Source organism: Elgaria multicarinata, chromosome 6 (assembly GCF_023053635.1).
Source record: "Elgaria multicarinata webbii isolate HBS135686 ecotype San Diego chromosome 6, rElgMul1.1.pri, whole genome shotgun sequence".
Classification (NCBI taxonomy): domain Eukaryota; kingdom Metazoa; phylum Chordata; class Lepidosauria; order Squamata; family Anguidae; genus Elgaria; species Elgaria multicarinata.
The window spans coordinates 3,756,957-3,773,872 of NC_086176.1; the positions used below are offsets into that span (position 1 = coordinate 3,756,957).

The following is a 16,916-nucleotide window of genomic DNA, read 5'->3' on the forward strand; positions in this document are numbered from 1 at the left end:
AGTGGTACCAGTTCCTTAAACGTTTTTAAAAGTTAATTTAAAAAACAACAACGTAACTTATTAATGTTGGCTTGTCTCTTTAGCACTCGTAGGGCAGTAGATGAAGATGAACAGGCTGCTGAGGAACGGCTTAATGCCGGCTGCATCTGGATAGCTGGGCTGAAGGGTATAACTGAGCGCGAAGCAGCCCAGCTTATTATTGAAGAGGCTCAAACTCTGTTAAAGCAGGACTTGGCTCATTTGGGGGTGCAGTGCAACCCCAATGCCTCTCTCGTATCAGGTGCATCGTGCACATTTTCCACAAATAGCCATAATAGAATTTTAATAGGCAACAGTGTCAATTCTCAACCTATGAATGCATCGTGTGTTAAACAAAGAAATAAGAGGCTGCTAGATGCTAGTTCAACCAATGCCAGACTTGAAGAGAACTTTCTGGTAGATGGGATTACGACAGAAGCAAGAGATGCTGGCATGTACTCTAGTGCAAGGAAACGGATGAATCTGGACAAAGATGGAAAAAATATGACAGATGCCTCTTTGAAACCAAAGTTGGATGCCAGGAAAGTTGTGAAAAGTACTGAACAGAGGACAGGATTGAAAGTTACTTCAAAGAAAGCTCATGTTGCAACTAGTTCTAAAAGAAAGCTTGGAATTCATTTAAAGCAATATAAGGATAAAAACACATTGAGAAAATCCAGTGGGATGTTACAAGCTGCAGATACAAGTGAAATGGATAATCATCCTGATAATTTTCTGAGGTATTCTGAATATATTGAAAACTCTTGTTCTCCTGATCTATATTTTGTCTACAAAGAATTTGAAGAAAGCTTTCAGTTGGATACCCAAACAGATAGGATATTGCAACAGCAGTTGACAGCTGAAACTACAACTAAACAAGTAATCAAAGAAAGAAAACTAGTAACAAATCCAGATCAGAAAGTGTTTACTTGTACACAGTCTGCTAGTATTTCAGAAACTGATACTGTGTATACTAAAGACAAGCAAGTGTGCAGAAAAGCACATATAAAGGAAACTAATGTAGCAGGAAACACCGATTTATTGTATAGTAAAGTGTCAGACTCTGGGGTCCCTCAAATAAACCCTACTGAGAAACACACAGAAGCACCAGTTTGCCTTGAAAGAACCAGTTTTTCTGTTATTGACTCTCAGTTTGATAGCTTCTTACGAGACTATCAGACTCCAAATTTAGCAAAAGAGCAGGTATCTATTCTTCCAAAGAAGGCTTCCTCTTTTCTCTGTCAGAAACCACTCACTGTGGATGCAAATGAAATTAATCTTAGCAATGATAGCTTGCTGTTTGATGAAGACTTTAGCCACGTTAATGACGCCCAAGCTGTTGACATTGGTGAAGATGTTGACGTAGGGGCATTTCCACGGAAGCAGGTTATTCCTCCTCCACACAAAGCTACTTTGGAACACAATGTCTCAGGTGATCAGAACCTGGGGTCAAATAAGGGTGTAACAAATACCACTGTAAACCAGAAGAAGTCAGCAGTGTATAATGAGGATGATTCCATAATATTGTCAGATACTGGTCCTTCCCACAAAGCAGAAAGATTAGATAGTATGGTTGCGCCTCCTGTTCATAGAAACATGCTCTGCAATGTTAATGGTCTGAATGAGGCCGTTAATGTTGGAATCAAAAATACTGAAAGGGGTACAGGTGAAAATCCACGGAAGGATGGTGAAGACTCTTTTTTTAACCAAGCAGGCAAATGTGATTTTTTATTTGATGTAAGTCCAGGAATGAAAGAGGTTTTGGATGGATGGCCAAGCCCCTCTGGTGATGAACCTGAAATGGGCTCACAAAACAATTTCTCCAAGAATAATGATACAACCTCTGCCTTCTGCTGTGGCCAGTGTAAGTTATCTTTTGGTAAAGATTTTGAGAACATAACTAGAAAGATGGACAACAAGAACAAGACTTGTGCATCTTTGCTAATCAACAGAAATGGAAAACCAGTTTCTTGGGCACATGGGAACAAAAGGCCTCTTTCTCCAGTGAACCTCACAGGGGCCACTTTACAGGGCTTGGAACTACCTTTTGTGGCACATCTACAAGCAAGAAATGTGAACCCCACAGACAAAGTTCCATGTATTCAGCTCCTACAGAACGAAAAACTCGATACACGCCTGCGAGTAGAAATCTTTCAGCATAAACCAGAAAATGGAGAAAATGTTAAGCTTCCACTGGAGGATAACTCAATTATAGCTGAAGATTTTTCTTTGCAGTTATCTCAGGATAAAGTTCCCCTACCATCTTGCAGTACTGAAAATTTCACTATAATTGATGTGGTAAATGATATGACTCTCTTCCAAACCTTCATTAAAGAATGGAAAACAAAAGAGAAATTTGCTATCTCTGTGGCTTGTGAAAGAGCAAAAGGCCTCCTGTCCCATAGATCAGCTATTGGTACCAAGCTCAAACAAGGTGAGTTTGCCCCCTGTGTCCTTCCCCTGGCCTAATCTACACCAAGCAGAATATTGCACTATGAAAGTGGTATATAAAAGGCAGGAGCCACTCTACCGCTTTATAGTGGCATTGAAGTGCACTGATAGCTCTTGGGGCCCATGGACACAGACCACAGACCACTTTCATGCTGCTTTCATAGTGCAATATTCTGCTTGGTGTAGATTAGGCCACTATTGATTAGCCCAGATATCCTGGAAATGCAGATCGGTGGTCAGATCTGTAAAGAGAGATGATTTACAGATTAATCAGAATTTTGGGAAGAAATACATCCAAAGCTTGAATTCTATGACAATGTGTAATGAAAGAAAGCATGTGCATAATTTTAGTATAACACTTTTTCTAGCAAAAGGCAGTTGAAATACTAAAAAAGATGCTGAAAACAATGAGCAAGGATTCTTCAATAAATAATGAGATATCCTGTATACCTTTTCCTCTCTACCTTGTCTGTTCCATTTGTGAACACTTCAGCTATCTAATTGACAGACATTTGTTCATTAAAGGAAAGTGTTAGTTGGTTATTATGTATGCCTCAAAAGACCATTCAGCAGTAGATGTAGAAAAAGCAAATATTCACAAGGCAGACAATGGAATCACAAGCGCAACCTCCCACAGGTTCAATGCATGTTATACTCTCAACATCGTTCCAGCATATGCATAGCACTCAGAATAAGATGATGACGATGATCATGATTCATTTCTATACCACCCCATAGCTGAAGCTCTCTGGGAGGTTTACAGCAATTCATAAAAATACACCAGCGTTACAAAATACAACATAATATAAACAGTCTCAAAATTTAACACAGAAAAATTTAAACAATGTAAACAGGTAAAAGTGGTGATCCATGTCCACTTCCTTGGTCAGTTTATTTGAAATCTCTTCACATTTGTATGTTTTAACATGGTGTCATTCTTTCTTAGTAATGTTTTGCAGTTCCATGTAGTATCTTCTGACAAATGATCGGGTATGTGATGTGCTTTTCCTGTGCATCACCCCAATTTTGCATCCCAGTTTAATTCTTTTGGATGATGTTATGACAGTCCATGACAGCTACCTTAAGGGCACTATGTACCGTCAACAAAAGCCAAGTAAAGGAAAATGTATACCTCCCCATAAAAATTGTTTAGTACAAATACATGCAATATAGCAATGGCACATATATCAATATATATAAAAAATAAAACCTGTATAAAACCTAAAAACTATAAAATAATAGGCCAAATGAGTTTCAACATCAGTCATCATTGGTGGCCTGCAAAAACGACAAAGCAAAGCTATAATTTATCAGGCTCAGCTCTGGTAAAATATATATTAAAATAGTTTTAAAAGGCAGTCAGCGCCCACCACTTGGCCTAAATTCTAGCAAACAAATCTTTGATTGGAGGACTGAATAAATCCATCCATGCATCTTGGAAGTACATTCATCCTAGGTGAACTGGCAATTCACAAACAAGAATAATTGGTTTCATAAAATTTATCAATTGTTCAGCCTCCAAATGATCCCAAAACTCACCAGTTGCAAACTTTTTAATAATTATATTATTAAGCAAGAGCTAAACGATATAGCTTAAAATACATAAAATATATTCTTCACTTTCCTGAAAGAATTTTATGGCCATGTGTGAGTGATTGGTCTACCTAAAGCTGTTGGTGATTTATAGTGAAACATAATCTTTCCTTTTGCAACCGTAAACTTCAGCTGTGTATGCCGACTTGTTCAACTACATTTTTATGCTCCTATACAGAAGTTACAATTCAGGAGTCCAGCTGAATGCTTTATTAAGACTGATGGGAGCAGATGTTTGTAGGAAGTGGATCCAAAATATCTCTCTTCTTAATTTGCTTCTAATTTGCTTCATAGACAAGATCCAGGGATTTTTTCAAAGGTCCAAAATTTCAGTTCTTTCTCACTGTGTCCCAAATCCACAAAGTGTTGAATCATTGGGGCTTGCAGTCTTTTGTTTTTATGCAGCTCTTGAGTTTACATATTCTCATTTTAATCATTTTTGTTGTCATTTCAATATACAAGAGATTGCACAACATAGACACATTTCTGATGACATATCACCATTTATCTAGGGTGATCGTATTTTGGAAACCAAAAAGGGGGACACCTAACATGGCTGTCCCCAAAGGGGCATGCACACTCCAACATGACCTTGGTCACATGTCTGATTCTACAGCTCACAATTAAGACAAACCTGGTCTATGTAATATCTTAATGTTTAAATCACTGAACTTCTCTCCTACTTTTGTAGCTTTTGCTGTACTATGTGTGGTACAGTCTCCCCTTCCTTCAAATAGCTTTTCTTATTGCAAATCCTTCACTGGATGACTATAGGCTCACCTTTCCTTTTAACCTTCTTTCCCCATCACCTTTCTCATAGCCATTTTAAGTCAGGATCCATACTCAAAGATTCAGCACACTGCTCACCACTGAACAAATGAAGCAGTTGGCAAGTGCAGAAAAATCTACTACAACAAACTAGCAACCTAGCATTCAGAAAGAGTATAAAATACCATTACCCCGCAAAATGACCCATGGAACAAAATCGACTAAAGGCTTATTGCAGTCACTTCTCACTAGTATCTCTTAGCTTGTTTCAACTTCTGGTTTATCAATGAGAAACTATCACAATGCTAGACAAGGACCTTTCCCTCCTTTCATCCAAATATCTCCTGAATTTATGCTGCCTCGGTGTGCAGAGAACAGAAATCCCAATCAGGGACCCAAAGAAAACTGCCCAAAGAAACCTCAGAAATAAGTCCCCTTGATTTCATAAAGCTTACTCCCAGATAAATGAATATAGGGTTACAACCTTAAATGAAGGTGCTTGCAGGGCCATTAGTATTTTATTGCTGTTCATGATAAAACTTCACTGTGATAGAATTTAAGCAAGTTGTACAGTGCAACACTACATGTATACTCAGAAGTCCTATTGACTGCAATAGGGCCTGCAATCCTAAAGTGTTAACATAAACATAATTACAAACGCAAAATAGGATCATTGGCAGAGGAGGGGGGAAGTTGTTAGGAGGGGGAGGTTTCTGCAGTTGTGGAGCAAGTTGTCAGTCACACACAAGATGAATATCGTTTGCATAATTTGTGAGTCTTCAAGATGCCACAAGACACTTTGTGGCTTTTGAACACAAAAGAACAAGAGGTGCCTCCGCTTCTTCACATCTGTTCACCTTTCTCTAGCAAGTGCAAGCCCCTTCTGTCAAGGAGGACTATGCACCCACCAGAGCCTGACCTCATGGATCATACAACCAGAAGGTGCATTCCAGAAAGATGCCTTCAGAGCTCAGGAGATCCAGACACACTCAAACAAGCCAAGCCACGCTATGCTATGTGCTCACATATTACCTTGCCCCCTAGTCCAGACATTGCTGCTCACAGCCCTTTTGGGCAGCAAAACCACTTCTGCCCCCTATCCCAGATAAAGGACCTGGGCCAGCTTGGAAGAAGCAACAGGTGAGGAAGGCCTCCAGCACTCCATTGAACATGTCAGCAGCCAGTGTACCTGCTCAGGCCTTGCCAGGAGCCTCACTGTCTACGATGGCAAAATGAAGTGTTTGGCTGCTGGGCACCTCTCTCTGCCCATTCAGGCACCAGCTACAATGGTCTCATTGAGCAATTTTGGATGCTGGATGTAATAGTCTTACATCCCCCTTTATATCTTCACTTCCACATTGCACAGCTGCTACATTTCTTAAGCTAGAGCAATAATAATTATGGCAAACCTGTTTTAAAAAAATAAGTTTCTACACATGTGCAGAGTTTCATATTTTAAACTCACTTAAGGTGAATCCTATGCAGAAAGCTTCAGCTATGGGGCGGTATATAAATGTAATAAATAAATAAATATAAAATATAAGGGCATTAAGATGCCTTTTCAGGCCTTGATTGGTATGGGTGTGTGTGCATGTTTTCTGGGCCTCCGGAAAGTGTGCAGTTCAGCCACCCATTAGCCTGGCTGGGCAATATCTACGTACACAATCGGAAAACACATGCTCTCCTCCCCGCTCTGCTCACCCCTCCCCTGCAGCTTTCCCAGACATTTTTGAAAGTATTAAAAATCCCCTCCCGTGTGAAAAACTGGACATGTCTGGGAAAAATCAGACTTAACAAATTACTAAAATGGGTGCAATTTCAAGGGATCAAAGTGAAATTAAACTTTGTATGTATTTTTATAGGAAACTCTCTCCAGAAAATAAAGCACAAAGATGATGGGTTTCCTATTAAAGCCTGCAAAGACCTGTTAGTAGTTGGATTAGCTGTGTGTTGGGGTGGAAAGGATGCTTATTACATCTCATTGCAACAGAAACCTGAAGAACAGATAGGTAAGAAAGTATTTTCTAAAGCAAACTAAACTAACCTTTTTGGTCACAAGGGCCACATGTAGTGGTGGAACAGGAACTGCACATATGCATGCATGTGTGCTCGCACCCCCCCCCCACATATATATGCATGTGTGTGTGAGAGTGTAGGTACGTGTATGCAGGCTCTTCAGCCTGGGGAGATTTAAACCTTCCTTCCCTGCTGGACTGGGCTGCTGCAGTGGAGAAACAGCAATTTGTATGAGGATCACTTGGGAGATGGAGAGGCTTAAATCTCTCCACACGCCGCCATCTCCCAGCAATCTGACCCCAACCCTAGCTGAAGGTCAATCAGGTAGGTGGCTGGGAAAAGTGGGCCCATGGTTCTGATGCTGCCTAGAGAGTGGCAGCCTGCGGGTTGCCCATAGGTGTGCTAAAGGGATGCACTTCAGAGAAGTCTATGTAGATAGCCTCTTAGTGCATTACCAAATCTATATGAACTAAAGTAAAGAGTAGTATCTTTATTGAGAAGAGTGACAGTTTTATGGTTTCTCTGGGTCAAGTCACAGAATGCTAATTGATGGATTTTTTTGCTGAGGGAGGTAAGTAGGCTTCTGGCCTGGAAAAAGGGGATCTTGTATAGGGCTTTAGTAGGATTATGTGGGAAAGGTTGTAAGAGAAGCTGAAGGTGCTAATGTGGAAACTGAGGGTTGAGAATTCAAAGCCATATGCAGTAATAGGATAATTCAAGTAAGGGATCAGAAAGCACAAGTGGAAATGGCAGAGATTTGGGGAAAGAGGACAGCGAGAATAAGAAGTTACAGGATAATACTTAGAGCACAGCATCACACTTATTCATAGGTTCTAAGGCCTTAGCTAGACCTACCGGTCTATCAGGATGGAGGGGTGAAGATCTCGTGATATTTTTATCGCGAGATCTCCCCCTCTGTTCACACGCGGCAGGAGCGCATGACCGCTCATGCGCAAAAGGTAAGGTTTTTTGTTTTTATTTTTTTAAAAATGTTTTCCCTGCTCCCACCCCACCCCACCCCCGATGGACGCAGTGCTATTGAGGAGCTCTGAACCCTGTGCGTGGGTCCTGGCTCCTCGTGAGGAACCGTGGCGCCCGGCCACAAGCTGGCCTAAATTGTAGGGCGAGATCCCATGGCAAGGGAGGGATGATCCCTTCCTGATCCCAGGATCCCCTGTGTGTCATGTTGGATGCACAGGGACGATCCCGTGGATTACCCCGGGATTTCACCCTGTCTGGCTAAGGCCTTCGTTTAATAGACTGGGGAGTAAGGGGGCTGATGGACAAGGAGTTAAAGAGGCGAGAATGATTTTTTGCCTCCCTTGTATAAGGAAGCACACTGCCCATACAGACATATGCTCTCGCTCCCAAGTTCTCTCTCTCTCTTGTTTGGATCATCACCATAATTCCCAACTAAGATGGTTAATGTCATGTCTTCTTAGAAATCAGTGCCAGTTTGGCACCACCTCCATTGGATCGGAACTTGCCTGTAGCAGAGAGATTACGGCACCTTCAGTTATGCCTACAGGAGTCCAAGAGAGCATTTTCACTCGCTATGTATGACTTCATTCAGCACTACAAGATTCTCCTGGAGGCCTGTGGCATCTCTTTGGCAGGATCTTTTGAGGACCCAAAGGTTTAATAAAACTCACAATTTTTCATCATTCTCTCAGTATGTAAAGCGGGAGTGTCATGTGTGGGAAACCTCTGAATCTAAAGGTTGTGATGGGGAGGGCAGGCTGGGGGGAGGGCGGAAGTTCCTCATGATGTTAGGGAACTCTGGTGCAGAGGTGGGGAAAAGGTAGAACTCCAGATGTTTTAGACTTAAACTCCCAGAAGTCTCAGCCAGCATGGTCAGTGGTCAGGAATGGTAGGAGTTGATGTCCAAAATATCTGGAGATCTATTTTCTAACCACCTCTGCTCTAGCAGTAGAAAGCAGAGTGAAGGAAAGAGCTCTCAGCTGGAGATTTGGCAGGCTGAAAGGAACTAAACAGTCTGTTGTTAGCTTTTGCTCAGTCTGGAGCCTAAAGGAGGGGGAGGGATCTGGATGACATGCCCCCTCAGAGACAAATTTCCTTTCTCCCCAAATGGTTTCTTTTAGTGATGAGGGAAACCATCCAATTGTTGCTGAAAATTCTTTCAGCATTCACACTCCAAGGGACACTCATCCCCTAAGGCCAAATCCTTTTCTTATCATTATTATTATTATTATTATTATTATTATTATTATTATTATTATTATTTTATTTTATATAGCACCAACATTGTACATGGTGCTGTACATAATGGGGATTGGCCTTGGAGGACACTTTTCTCTCATGGCAAAGGTGTCTTCCCTCCACAGCTTATTGCTTATTTACTTATAATAATGTATCTTTATTAGGTAACGCTTTCAGGTTTTGTGCTTTGGTTATATTCTTGCCCTTTTCATCTTTGTTGGGGGCCTATCTTCTCACCCACCCCAAACTGGTCTTGGATTACTAGTTTTGGAATAAGACATTTGTCCGTACATCAGTTTGCTTCATTGCTTAGGAGATATGTTAGGTATGGACTCCAGACAGTGCTCCATTTTGTAATGAACCTGCTTCAGTATTGGCCCATTTCTGTATAAATAACCTTTTAAATGTCATTTACTATGTTGTACCTTCAAAATGTCATTGTTGTTTATTCGTTCAGTCGCTTCCGACTCTTCGTGACTTCATGGACCAGCCCACACCAGAGCTTTCTGTCGGCTGTCGCCACCCCTAGCTCCCCCAAAGTCAAGTCTGTCACCTCCAGAATATCATCCATCCATCTTGCCCTTGGTCGGCCCCTCTTCCTTTTACCTTCCACTTTCCCTAGCATCAGCCTCTTCTCCAGGGGATCCTGTCTTCTCATTATGTGGCCAAAGTACTTCAGTTTTGCCTTTAATACCATTCCCTCAAGTGAGCAGTCTGGCTTTATTTCCTGGAGTATGGACTGGTTTGATCTTCTTGCAGTCCAAGGCACTCTCAGAATTTTCCTCCAACACCACAGTTCAAAAGCATCCATCTTCCTTCGCTCAGCTTTCCTTATGGTTCAGCTCTCGCAGCCATAGGTTACTACGGGGAATACCATTGCTTTAACTATGCGGACCTTTGTTGTCAGTGTGGTGTCTCTGCTCTTAACTATTTTATCAAGATTTGTCATTGCTCTCCTCCCAAGAAGTAAACGTCTTCTGATTTCCTGGCTGCAGTCAGCGTCTGCAGTAATCTTTGCGCCCAGAAATACAAAATCTGTCACTGCCTCCACGTTTTCTCCTTCTATTTGCCAGTTATCAATCAAGCTGGTTGCCATAATCTTGGGGTTTTTTTTAGGTTTAACTGCAACCCAGCTTTTGCACTTTCTTCTTTCACCTTTAAGGCTCCTCAGCTCCTCCTCGCTTTCAGCCATCAATGTGGTGTCATCTGCATATCGGAGATTGTTAATGTTTCTTCCTGCAATTTTAACTCCAGCCTTGGATTCGTCAAGCCCAGCACGTCGCATGATGTGTTCTGCATACAAGTTGAATAGGTAAGGTGAGAGTATAGAATCCTGCCATACTCCTTTCCCAATCTTAAACCAGTCCGTTGTTCCGTGGTCTGTTCTTACCGTTGCTACTTGTTCGTTATACAGATTCCTCAGGAGGCAGACAAGATGACTTGGTATCCCCATACCACCAAGAACTTGCCACAGTTTGTTATGATCCACACAGTCAAAGGCTTTAAAATAGTCAATAAAACAGAAATAGATGTTTTTCTGGTACTCCCTGGCTTTCTCCATTATCCAGCGGATATTGGCAATTTGGTCTCTAGTTCCTCTGCCTTTTCTAAACCCAGCTTGTACATCTGGCAATTCTCGCTCCATGAATTGCTGGAGTCTACCTTGCAGGATATTGAGCATTACCTTGCTGGCGTGTGAAATAAGTGCCACTGTCCGATAGTTTGAACATTCTTTAGTGTTTCCCTTTTTTGGTATGGGGATATAAGTTGATTTTTTCCAGTCTGATGGCCATTCTTGTGTTTTCCAAATTTGCTGGCATATGGCATGCATCACCTTGACAGCATCATCTTGCAATATTTTAAACAGTTCAGCTGGGATACCGTCGTCTCCTGCTGCCTTGTTATTAGCAATGCTTCTTAAGGCCCATTCAACCTCACTCTTCAGGATGTCTGGCTCTAACTCACTGACTACACCGTCCGAGCTATCCCCGATATTATTATCCTTCCTATACAGATCTTCCGTATATTCTTGCCACCTTTTCTTGATCTCTTCTGCTTCTGTTAGGTCCTTGCCATCTTTGTTTTGATTATACCCATTTTTGCCTGGAATTTACCTCTGATGTTTCTAATTTTCTGGAAGAGGTCTCTTGTCCTTCCTATTCTTTTGTCTTCTTCCACTTCCGCGCATTGCTTGTTTAAAAATAATTTCTTATCTCTTCTGGCTAACCTTTGGAATTTTGCATTTAATTGGGCATATCTCCCCCTATCACTGTTGCCTTTTGCTTTCCTTCTTTCTTGGGCTACTTCCAGTGTCTCAGCAGACAGCTATCTTGCCTTCTTGGTTTTCTTTTTCTTTGGAACGTTTTTTGTTGCCACCTCTTGGACAATGTTGCGAACTTCTGTCCATAGTTCTTCCGGGACCCTATCTACTAACTCTAGTCCCTTAAATCTATTCTTCACTTCCACTGCATATTCATTAGGAATATTAGTGAGCTCATATCTAACTGATCTGTGGGTCTTCCCTATTCTCTTTAGTTTGATTCTAAATTGTGCAATAAGAAGTTCGTGATCTGAACTACAGTCAGCTCCAGGTCTTGTTTTTACCGTCTGTATAGATGTCCGCCACCTTTGGCTGCAAAGGATGTAGTCAATCTGATTTCGGTGTCGGCCATCTGGTGAAGTCCATGTATAAAGCCGTCTTCTAGGTTGTTGGAAGAGAGTGTTTGTTATGCACAGTGAGTTGTCCTGGCAGAATTCTATCAGCCTGTGTCCCACTTCATTTTGTTCTCCTAGACCATGCTTACCTGTAATTCCAGATGTCATTTGACTACCCACCTTGGTGTTCCAGTCTCCTGTAATGAAAATAACATCTTTTTTTGGTGTATTATCCAGTAGGTGCTGCAGATCCTCATAGAACTGATCTACTTCTACTTCTTCAGCATCTGTGGTTGGGGCATATATTTGGATCACTGTGATGTTAAATGGCTTACCCTGAATTCGAATTGAGATCATTCTATCATTTTTTGGATTGTATCCAAGCACTGCTTTAGCCACTTTATTATTAATTATGAAGGCTACTCCATTTCTTCTGTGATCCTCTTGTCCACAGTAGTAGATCTGGTGGTGATCTGATGTGAAGTGGCCCATTCCAGTCCATTTCAGTTCACTGACACCCATTATATCTATATCTAATCTTGACATCTCACCAATAACCACATCCAATTTGTCCTGGTTCATAGATCTTACATTCCAGGTTCCTATGGTGTGTTGACCTTTAGAACATCGGATATAAAGCATATAGAATCAGAATATAATAAATAGTAAAATATACCAAAAAAATGAATATGCTTCTTCCTTTCTGCCATGAAGGGGAGGCAGGCTGTTTCTCTCATTATCCTTCAAATGGCTAGCTTTGGGGTGGTTTTTCATTCACTTATGCTTATGTCATCTTCTCCATCACTTCATGGCTTCAACTATTCAGTATTCAGAGGTGAGCAGTTAACAGTGGAGCAAAAAAGAGAGGTACCTAGGAACTACCTTAGGTCATCCTCTCACTCTAGAGCAGAGTGACCACTGAAGTCAATGTTTAACACACACACCCCAAAGAATTCTGGAAACGAACAGAATCTATAAGTGGGAGGGACGCACATACATACCCAATCTGTCTACTATCTGCATAAGGACTCTTGTTGGCAAACCTTGTTGCATTTTTCTGAAAAATGTTCTTTTTTTCCCTTGAATGTGCTCTGCCTCCTTCTAGGTGGCATGCTGGTTGCTGGATCCTGGGTCCAAAGAGTGCTCCCTTCACAGCATGGTTGCTAATTTCCTTCCTCAGGAATTATTTTTGCTGGACAACATTGGAGTAGCCCAAGAGAGACCGAGCTTGGGGCTCAGTGGCAGCACAGATCATTCTGGGCGGTACAGAGCAGCTGTAGAGTCTGTTCTTGTCTTCCACATCATGGACCAAGTCAATACTCTGTTGCATAAGGATAACTTGCAAGGTAAAAGGCTAAGCAATTGAAACATACAGATTTAAATAATGTTTGTTTCTAAGTTCATTTTCAGATGAGCATTAGAAAAATGGCATATTGATGTATGAAAATGCTGTGTTTGAATGTAATTAAACATGTTTGTGACCTCCAAACATATTACCACAGCAAAGTAGATATTTTTATGCACGACACTACACAGGTTGTTGATGTTTCTTGATGTTTCTTGCATAGAGAGTTGGGATACCAGCGGGTGGGGGAATCTCATTCTATGTTGGTGGAGGGGTAGCCCTGGACTATATAATCCATATTAGGACTGTACTCATTCTGTGGTTTCCTTGAATATCATTATGTAATGAGATAGTGTTTTGAGGAACATAGTAATGCAGACAATAACTGCCTGAATTTAATGCCCCGTGTTTGTTTGGTGCCTCTGTATACCTTCTCAGGTGTGAGGGTTAATGATGTTAAAAAAACAAACAAACCCTTCTCGCTCACTTTGTAATTGTTTTTAATCCCCTCAGATTCTAGCTGTATTGCTGTGCTTTCTTTGGACTTGTTGTGCAAAATATTATTGAGAGCTACTGAAGGACAGTGATGTGAGGGGGGAAACTGGAGCAAGCAACATCTTTTTTTTATTATTCTAGTGACTTCATGGCATTGAACTAATGTGTTTCATGTCACTGAACTAATGTGTTTTGTCTTATTTGTTGCTGTTTATTACAGATATCTTTCATAAAGTGGAGATGCCAAATCAGTATTGTTTGGCCTTACTCGAGCTCAATGGCATAGGTTTTAGTGCAGTAGAGTGTGAGGCCCAGAAGCATGTTATGGAAGCAAAACTGAATGAGATTGAGAATCGGATATACCAGCTGGCAGGCCACAGTTTCTCCTTGACCTCTCCTGATGACATTGCTGAGGTATTGCCTGTTCTTATCGGTCTCTTCCACCAAGACTCTCATTCATTCCTTGGTTATTTCCGGCTTGGACTATTGTAATCTCCTGTTGCCTGGTCTTCCTTCTTCTCATCTTTCCCCATTGGTTTCCATTCATCATTATGCTGCTAAGATTATTTTTCTGGCTTGTCATTTTGATCACATCACACCGCTTCTAAAATCCCTTCACTGGCTCCCTATCTCCTACAGAATTCAATACAAGCTTTTCCTTTTGACTTTTAAAGCTTGTCATGGTCTGGCTCCTCCCTATCTCTTGTCTCTTATTTCACCTTCCTGTCCTGCTCACACCCTTTGCTCTCATAACACCATGTCCCTTACTCACCCAAGAGTTTCTACTTCGCTTGTCTTCACCCGTTTTCGCTCACTGCCCCCATGCCTGTGTGGTGGAACCTGAAACCTCAGGTTCCTGTGTTCGCTGAGGGGTGGTCACAAACTCTCAAGACACAATTTCTCTCTCCTTAGAAGGTTTATTACGAGCAGCGCTGCAAGGTGGCAGTCTGAGGAAACTGCCCAATAATTTCAGGAAAGGTTAACATATTTATAGGGTCAGTTCCCCTTAGATATAATGACAGAACTTTCTCACCAATCATAACACACCAATCATAATACGTAATACAGCACTGCAACACAGCAACCAATGAGAAGCCAAGCATTTAGGCATGTACAGAGTTTGAATGCTTCTCTGACTATAAAATACTGCATCATCACAGTTACAGGGAAGAAAAACATCTCCATCTGGTACTTTCTTAGTTATCTTGCTTTACAGACGTCCTCCACCCTCTGACTGCCAGGGTGGACACCGCCGGTCTTATCACACAGTTCCAGCATCAACTTAATTCTAAAAGCAATTGCATCATTAAAAATATGTTTTGAAACAACAAGACGCCATGAACTTTATGGTTTATATAGCTAAGGATTATAGGCCTTTTTCCTATACCTAGGGGCATAGTAAAAGAACCAGCTTGATTTCCACGACACCTGGAATTCTCTTCCAGCGCATGTGCAAACCGCGACGTCAATCGCAGTTTTTAAATCTTAATTGAAAACGTTTCTTTTCTCAAAAGCTTATAATCCGTAGTGTGACGATACTAGCTTCTATTATTTGTTTTATTGTCACCCATGCTGGTTGGCCTTTCCCCTCCCTATTTGTTTGTTATTGTGATTTTAGAATGTAAGCCATATGGCAGGGAGTTTTATATTCTGTTTTATTTTGTTCTGTACAGCACCATGAAAATTGATGGTGCTATATAAATAATAATAATAATAATAATAATAATAATAATAATAATAAGTATTGGAGTGTCCTCTGTCAGATTATTGTGATTGGTGATTGGAAATAGAAACTATGTTTTTGATCCTGAAATAATCAATGAGACTTTGGGGTCATCTACACCAAGCAGGATATTCTACTATGAAAGTGGTATATAAAAGGAAGGAGCCACACTACTGCTTTATAGCAGTATTGAAGGGCACTGACAACTGTTGGGGACGATTGATACATACCACATAGTGCTTTCATACCACTTCCATAGTGTTATATCCTGCTTGGTGTAGATCTGGCCTTTGACTGGAATGCAGTTGCTGCTCCTCTTCAACAGGCAAGGGTGCTGATCCCCTGATGAGAGACTGTTCTCAACATATAGTTATTTCTAAGTGTGTTGAACATGTAAAGTGGTAGGGTATAGATATTGGCTGTTTAAATTCTTTTCATTGCTCCGAAGGAAAGTCTCCAGCTGTTATATTTAACAAAAAACATTAAGTCTCAGAACACCTTTAGTTAAATTAAATCATAGAATAGAATCCACCCTAAAGCATCCCTGACAAATGTTTTGTTAGATTTGTTTTTTTCTCCACGAACTGTGTTTGTTGGGAATCAACTGGTCCAGATAAAATAGAAATGGTGATGGTAGGCGGTCCAGATTAACTAACAGTAGGCGGATACCTTGTTTTGGGCAGGATCACATTTGCAATTTTGGAGTTCTTCTGCACCCAGTTCTGCTGTTTAGGATTCAGGTGGCATCTGTGATAAGTGCCTTTGATAAGTGCTTTGATCTACTTTAATTGTACCCTTTTAGGGAATAGGGGATAGGTCATTTTGATACATGTTCTGTTGACTTTTTGCCAGAATTATTCTAATATTCTCTATGTGAGTGTTCAAAACTGTACCTGGTCCAGAATACAGTCCTCAGAATACAAAGTGGAGCTAAGTACACTGATTTCCAATCAGTTTCCAGATAGAATCCAAAGGTGTATTAACCTGTAAAACCCTCAACGTTAAGAGACACCTACAGTTAAATGTAAGCCAGTCAAAGTTTAGTTAAATCTTTTACTAGATTTGATTTTTCTCCATGAACTGTGTTTGTGGGTAACCAACTGGTTTATAAGAGTATTATAAGAGATAGGAAAAGATACAGTGAGACACAGTCTGAACTTCTGGAAAACCCGAAGCAGCCATTTGCCATTGTGTTCTGTAGCTACAGTTTGGTGTTGTTCTGTCCTTTGTCTATTCAGTGATGAAAACTCTATATAAAGTTAAAGTAGAGAACCACTGCTGTTAGAAGCACCAGTTAGGATTGTGATGGTGTGTGACTTTTAAAGTCTTTGTTTGAACCATATCTTGAATCAGTGATTCAAGCTGCCAATGGTTATGCTTGGTTGTTTCTTTTTGTGTATTTTCTCTTTGGTGGGGGATAAGGTTGGGTAGGGTACTGTAGTGCTCTTGCTAGCCTAATTACTCCAAAACATGTTTCTTCTTTCTTATCATTATAAAACGCTTTAACTGCGATATTTGTATAATTAAAGTGGATCTTAAGAGTTTTCTATAGATTAGAAATCAAGACTCTATTTAACTGTTGGTTCTTATAGAATCATAGAATAGCAGAGTTGGAAGGGGTTTACAAGGCCA

At 40.8% G+C, this 16,916-nt stretch overlaps 1 protein-coding gene across 1 annotated transcript in view; it reads left to right on the forward strand.

Annotated features, from left to right (window-relative positions):
• POLQ (DNA polymerase theta) overlaps window positions 1-16,916 on the forward strand; it is a 165,006-nt gene that overhangs the window by 92,144 nt on the left and 55,946 nt on the right. The window contains exons 16-20 of the mRNA XM_063128417.1: window positions 84-2,452; window positions 6,693-6,839; window positions 8,289-8,482; window positions 12,827-13,067; window positions 13,782-13,975. Of these exons, the coding sequence (XP_062984487.1) occupies window positions 84-2,452; window positions 6,693-6,839; window positions 8,289-8,482; window positions 12,827-13,067; window positions 13,782-13,975 (3,145 nt within the window). The remainder of the gene's footprint in view (window positions 1-83; window positions 2,453-6,692; window positions 6,840-8,288; window positions 8,483-12,826; window positions 13,068-13,781; window positions 13,976-16,916) is intronic.